Raw genomic sequence first — 7,428 nt, 5'->3', positions numbered from 1 at the left:
AGGCAGAACTGAAGATACTCTGGTTCTGAACCAGTGCCGTGTACAGAGTGGTACTCAGAAGTGTCACTCAGGAATGCTTTTGAGACCTGTGTGTTTGGCACTACCAGCGTTTTCACATAGATGAATATGGTGGGGTGTGGATACACTCTTGGAGAGCCATCCTGTGGCGCATGTGGAGCTGAGTGTTTTATGTCACCACACTGCCTGGCTTGTGCAAAGCCTCCTATCCTTTCCAGGGTAAACAGCAATAATTCCTGGAGATGCTCACAATCAGGAACAATTCTGAAATCTAAGAGGACAAGGGATTCACAAAAGGCATGGACAATGTGTCATGGACAACACTGATCATACATGTAAGAATTTCTGAAAGTCTCTCTTGGCTTCCATTGAGGACAGCAAGATGGCAGCTTCTGAGACAGTTAGGTTATGGCTTTAACTTGATCACACGCTGCCAGCCACTCCACACCATACAGTCTTCTGGCTTCTGGTTGACCTGCAGATGCTGAATTTTCACGGTTCTCATTGGTGTCAGCTGTCAGTACTCCGTCTTCAATTCAGGGGCCCTCCTGGGCCTCTACTTGGAGCAGGTGGATCCTGTCCACATGGTGAGGGAAAGGACTGCCTCAGGGTTAAATTAGAAGAGAGAGGAGTTGCTGGGAATTCTGTAGAAGTGAGGTATGCTGCTAGGACTTATTTATTACCTGGGAAAGCAAAGAAGCAAAATTGAAGTTGGAAGAGGGTGAAGAAGTGACATAGGTTGTGAGCATTCAAAGAAGTGTTGGAAAAGGAAAGAGAACAGTAGCAATAATGAGAAGGTCTTGGTTCTTCACACAAAACCACCACAGATTAGGCTGTGGGGAAAACAAAAGAAAGGACAAAGCAGCGTGTGGCACAATGGATGGTGATGACCTAGAGACCAAACAGAAGTCACCAAAGAAACAGGAGAAATGTGAATACAAAGCAGACCAAGAATCCCAAGACTCCTAAAGCATGCCTGGTAACAGAGTGGACCACCCACTCTGCTGTCCTGTAAAAGGTCCTACTGAAAACAGCCTGGCAAAAGCCAGAAGGAAAGCTGGTATAGGCACTGTTTCAAAGATGGTCCAGTTCCTCCTCAGACTCCGAGTCTTGCTGCGAATCCACCATGGATGGGCTCAGCAGTGTCACTTTGGAGGTCAGAAATTCCTCAGAGAAAATTGCCACTGAGTTAGCAAAGGAAGGATACTTTATGAAAGACACAGCAGCAAACAAATTGCCTGCCAAAGGAGGCTGCAGCCTTCCTGTGATTAGGGCAAGATCACCAGAACACCATCATCTAGTCCAGATTCAAGCTCAGAGTCTGAGGACCAGTGCCTGCTGACCAAGACATTCCCCAGTGTGCTGCAGGGTTCTTCAAGACAGGTGGCCTCTTCCCAGGGAGAGGCTGCCCACGTCCATGGCTGTCCTCGCAGGTGCCACCTGCTGCTTGCTGGAAGTATTGTGACTTAAATGGTAGCATACAGGCTCCCTGTCTTCCCTCCATTGCAACTCTCCCCTCCAGGCTAGGAGGAGGATTGGGTCAAGGAGAGCACCTTATTTCTCGAAAGGGAGTTAGAGGTTGGGGTGTGCCGGGTAGATGATCAGGGCCGAGGCAGTCTGTGTCCAATGTTTTCAACAGAAATCCCAACTATCAGAAGCAGAAGCAATTAAATGAAGTGATAAACTCATCTACTTTCATCCAGAATCCTCAGAGACACAAAAGAAGGTTTGTAGCCTGTTACCACTCTCAGCAGCTGTCCCTCAGATCAGAGAAAAGATTGCATTTAAGCTTTTGGAACTAACATCCAATTACTCTCCTGATGTCTCTGACTACAAGGAAGGAAAATATTAAGCCTCAATCCAGAGATCCAGCAGGCAGATATAGAAATTCTTTCATCATTAGCTGCCTTGAAAGAACCTGAGAAATTTGGTTTCTCACAATGAAAATGGCACCAAGGTAGTGGAGTATGCTGTGATGTAGGGAAGGAAGACCACTGAATGTGGAGAGAGTTGATTGATCCAAGGCTGATTATTCAACCAGCAAGTAACACCTTGCATTCAGAACTTGCCAGAGTATGACTTCTCCACCTGTTCATCTGTAAATGTCTGGTTTGTGAAAGTGGCTATAAGCTGAAATAAAAAAAAAAAAAACAAGGATTTAAAAAAAGGATTTTTTTTCACCAAAGAAATGTATCTTTTAATTCAATTTACCCAAGAACTTTTTGAGGTGTTCATAGACAGTTATATAAAAGATATACAAGAGAAAAAATAAACAACATTCCTTGTATTTTGATCAGCTAATTTGTGCAACATGTTAAAAAATGAGTAAAATCTAGTAGTTGAAAATGTCCTAGAGGAAATAAATAAAATTGGCAGAATAAGACAATGGGAGAGTTACAATGAATATCACACAAGAAGATGAATCAATACCTAAATACATACATAAATTTTGAAAGAATTTTTATTTTTGTTTGACAAGTATTGTAAATGCATATGGGGTACCATGTGATTTGCTTATACATGTACTGTGTAATGTTCAGAAAAAGATAAATATATCATCTCAAACATTTATTATTTCTGTATGGTGAAAACATTCAAGATACTTTCTATTACCTTCTTGTTTCAAAAATATACAAACCAGTATTGCAGGCTATAGCCATGCAGTGTGCACTAGGACAACAGTGTATCACTTTTACATTACTCTTTAAGACTATTCCCAGTAAGTCAAATATTTTTACAGAATTCAGTTGGATCTCATTAAAAGCCATGTACATAAAATATAAAGATATAAAGAAAAGTAAATATTTTCTGTGTGAATCTCACCAATGGAAGAATGACCTTGGTGCTGTGTCTGCATTTCAGGTGCTCTAAGTTGACATGCTTCCCCAGGACGACTCCCTTCTTCTCAGAGATCCATGTCAAAGATGAGTCACAGACACCAACTGATGCTTAAGCAGGTTATGATAGTTGCACTCCTGCAGTCAGGAACTGGGAGCAGCCCAGTCATGGGCTGGATGACCATTGGCCTGGAGAGTCTCCAACTGAATAGGATTCTCAGTCTACATTACCATCCCTCTTCTTATGCCTGTGCTCAGCTGAGGTCAGGTACTAGGAGTTTCTGTCCTAAAGGGAGTTAGAGCTCAGCTTGCAGGGGAAGCTTGGCTTCAAGTGAGTGAGAGCTGCATGTGTGTTGGGGTGGTCTTGTCTCTAGGATACCCTGGGGTAGGACTGGGGATCCCCAGGCTGGGTCACGTCCTACAGCTGAGGGACAGGGAGTATCCAGTGTCTGCTCTGCCAGACCTCCAGGGGGCCTTTAGCTGTCATTGACCTTACAGCCAGGGTTTACTCCTGCACTGTCCTACACATGAGGACACGCACATCAAAGTAGAATAGACTGTGAGGTTAATGCTTGTTGCTATTCTTTTTAGCATTTGTTATTCTTTTAGCATTGCTTTGGACTACTTATTTTTTAATTTTTTAAAATAATTGGTTGATAGAATACCAACATAATTTGACTTCATATGCCTACATGTGCACATAGAAACACATATAAATACAAATATCCCTGTCTAGCATATAGAAATAAAAACAGGAGAAAGGAGGGAGGGGGAGGGAGAGGATGGCTCACAATGCCGGTTCCTTCACAGCTTCCAGGTTAATGAAATAAACATATCTCCCTCTTCAGAGACAGGAGAGTGCACCATGGAACCTTCTCTTCCCCACGTGCAGATTTGGCGTCTTCACTTAACAGAGACCAAATGCTACCCCCACAAATCTCACCTCTACACCACCATATCTTACCCTATGAGCTCTGTTCATAGGCAATACTGGCTTGGTGTCTGTCAGAAGCAGCAGAACATACATCTGTGCTCCCCTGTACCCACTCCAGGTCAAACTGGTGATTTGTACACGAAAATGATTGAAACAACTAGGCTCCTTCATAGCCTCTGATTTCAAAGGACTCCATCACCTAAGGATGTGGTGCACGGGTTCCTATGGGGACCTTAACACTTCTACTCTGGGAAACTGAGTTTTCCTTCCACTAAATTCCATGCTATTCAGGCTCCACAGGGACTTTCTTCCTCTTCTGATTTGATGCTTATCTGAAATGGGACCCCTACTTCATGGAGCTTTTGTCCCAACTCCATAGCTTGCTCACTCCTGACAAAGTCATTATATCAGACTCAGGTGACCCCCATGACTTCTCCATAAATCCACATTTCTTGGTCCTGCCAGAAACATTAGTAACATTTTCACAATACAGGAACTGACATGAGAATGACATAGTAATCCATTTCTAATTACCAATCAGCCCATTCCTTCTTTTAGCACAGAAATTCAGGCTGCTAATTTACCCGACTCTGATACCACGACTGCTTCAGAAATGTGCTTGCACTTGCAGAAGGATTAATGTATAAAGAACTCATATCCAGGGGGCAACATTTGGCGTGTTGGTTAAGATGCCAGAGGAGATGGCTGCATCCCATATTGGAGTTAACAGGGTCCTATTCCCAACTCTGCTAGTGACTCAAGGTTCTTCTTAAAGCAGAGGATGGGAGATGCTGGGAGATGCTGGAGTTGGCTCTGTTCATTGGGTTCTTGCAACTCAATGAAAAACCTCAACTAAGTGCCTGGCTCCAGCTTTGTCCCCATTTCTGGGCTTTTACAGGCATCCTGGGAGTAAACCAGGGGATGATGAACTCTCTCACTTAATATCAAGTAAATGCCAAGTAATAAGACTTAAATAGTTAATTAAACTTGAACCATACTGAGAAGAAACCACTGTGAATACACTTCAACTTCTACATATTTCCTAAGCCGAGAAATCTGTATTCCTTTTGTGAGCACAGCAGCGCCTGGGCACCCTGGAGTCATGGCTCATGAGAATGTAGGGGCTCACAGCTGGAAAAATCCCAGCAATTACTTCAGAGGTGGTCACCAGCCACATACTAGGACTGCTTAAAACAGCCAAGCAAATGTGAAGGATGGAGGAGAGAGTGCTCAAGGACACAAAGGTGCTCACCAGTACAAGGATACTGTGGGTGGCTCTGGACTCTGGGGAGGACCTGGAAGAGATGCTCGTCCCACGGATGTATTGTACCTGCTGCTTGTGCCTGTATAGGATGAAAACCATGAAGCTGCTGGCTAAGAGCATGAGTGCCACAAAGAGAGTATCTCTGAATAGCACCTGGGCAGCATACAGCAAGCCTGAGAATTTTGCGTGACTCACGGAATAGCAGTAGCCATGATCAGTTTTCTTTGTGATGTTTTTGTCATTCCTGTTTCCAATCACATGCATAGGTACCAAGACATTCAGTATCAGATTCAGCATCCAGCAGAGGATAGTGGAGGGGCCAATGTACTTTTGTGCTTTTGCTTTGAGCTCTGCCCATCTGGGGTTCCTGGGACTGATGGTGATGGCCTGGATGATACTCAAGAGACAGGTGCTGCCAATGGACACATCCCTGCCCACTTTGTGCACATAGAATACAAGCTTGCACCCAATATCACCAAGGAAAGGCTTCATCCCCAAAGATGTCATGGTTTGGGGGACTCCTTTGGAAAGAATGACTAAGCAGTTGGCTACAGACAGGTGTTTGATAATCAAATCTGTGGACTTAAACTTGCATCCTGTGAAGTAGAGATAGAGATAATGGCCAAGAAGTGAGAAATTCCCCAGGATTCCAGAGACAGTATGAAGTAAGAAGATCATCCCTGTTATCAGTTTTTTGATGGCCATCCCATCAGCTCCCAATGCCTGATTATTGTCTCTGATCCTGAGATTCCTGTGGGGGAAATGATGAATGAGTTTTTGTATTAATGGCAGCTGAATTCAACATTCTCTTTGTATATTTTTCTCCAGTAACATAGATTCACCCTTTGATTTCATTGATTAACATTTTTATTTATGTGCATGTTTCCAAAGAGTACCATGTGTAACATTAAGGCTCCTACAAAATATTTATTACAGGTATGTAGAGACACAGGTAGTAATTCCTGAATTTGTCATAAGTCAATGAGAAAAGAGCAGCATACCTTGCATTGGAAATCAAATGGCACTCAGGCAGCTACACACTACTGATTTGTCTAAATTTAAAGAAAAGCATGTAAATTCACCTGGTATACTCCAACAAATGTAGTGAGCTGTGTTCTTCAGGATGCATATATGTATACTTAGTTATTTTCTCACTTTGCCAATGCAATGTAGACTAGCAGCACTGGGTCTTAACAGTTTCATACAAGTTTACTTCCATACAAGATATTTATTGATAAGCAAACATCAATAATGATTAAACATTTAGGCATCTTTTTAAGATGCAGATAAATTGATTATCCTATAATTTTCTGGGGTCTTCTCTGTAACAAATCATGTTTTAGGAAGTCAAATTGTTTGATATAGGGAAGGCCATGGAAATATTACTGTGCTATTCTCTAGGAAGAGATGATCCACAAGGACTTATCCTATGCTCTGCCCTGTACACTGGGACAGGAGACATCATGTATTGTGTTTCATGTATGATAGAAACTATACATCCCTACAGTCATGTCCTACAATTATTTATTTATTAAAACATAAGTGAAAGCTATTCCATCAGGTGAGATTTCTGAAAGATTCTGGGTATAGAGCACATACACCTTCTGGAATCTCAGAGGGTCAAATTCTGTGTGTATTATCACGTAAAGTTGTACAGCTTGCAAATGGCATGAAAATATTTTCAATCCAGTGAAAATGTCAGAAGTGACACTTGAATGTTAAGCTCCTTCCTGCCTGCAGTGAACACTACCTTTCATTAACCAAGCTTCCCTTGCTTCAATGTGGAAAACAATCAGAACCTAATAAGGAACCCAGGTGTTTCCTAGGAAACAACCACTGGCTCCATTACACAGCTGGTACAGCAGAGTCCAAGGAAACCTTTCTGCCAGCAGTCGCCCCTGGGTTCATCATTCACGCCCAGCTCTGGAGGACCTCGGTGGGTTTGTCCTCATTACACCACAAGCATGTGAGTCTACAGCCCCTCTCTGGTAATTCTGAGAGTGGAAACTTTGGCTCCTGTGTAGTCTACTGAATAGCAGATTGATTTGAAAAAATAGTCCTGAAACACATTACACACCAGTTCTCATGACCGTGGACCAAACCCCAAAACCAATGTCATCATAGATGGCACCAAATCACATTAGGAGCCCCCAGGGGTTGGTTGGGGTGGAGGACTATACCACAGCAAATACATCTTTCTTTTCCTTTTCATATTTGTATGAACACAACAAGCCACTGAGCCTGTGCTGGCTGAAGTGCCTGTTCAGATGGATAAACAGGCTTGCTGAGAACTCAGAGTCTGGCCTTGTAGAGCCAGCCACGGTAGCAATGGAATCTGGCCCTCAAGGGTCAGTGAGACCGGAAGTCTGAAAGTG

The 7,428-nt window shown here is 43.0% G+C and overlaps 1 protein-coding gene and 1 pseudogene across 1 annotated transcript; one reads left to right on the top strand and one right to left on the bottom strand.

Moving 5' to 3' along the window:
• Window positions 1–2,097, top strand: LOC138846783 (coilin pseudogene; annotated as a pseudogene).
• Window positions 2,098–4,831: 2,734 nt separating this feature from the next.
• Window positions 4,832–5,758, bottom strand: ORYCUNV1R1533 (vomeronasal 1 receptor oryCunV1R1533). Its single transcript, NM_001167222.1, has one exon. It carries the CDS (start codon window positions 5,756–5,758, stop codon window positions 4,832–4,834), a length of 927 nt encoding a protein of 308 aa, NP_001160694.1.
• Window positions 5,759–7,428: the final 1,670 nt, after the last annotated feature.

Source organism: Oryctolagus cuniculus, chromosome 18 (genome assembly GCF_051225735.1).
Source record: "Oryctolagus cuniculus isolate XC-2025 breed Fujian yellow rabbit chromosome 18, ASM5122573v1, whole genome shotgun sequence".
Classification (NCBI taxonomy): Eukaryota; Metazoa; Chordata; class Mammalia; order Lagomorpha; family Leporidae; genus Oryctolagus; species Oryctolagus cuniculus.
Note: the sequence above shows the minus strand (reverse complement) of the source record. Positions and strands in the feature narration are given on the sequence as shown.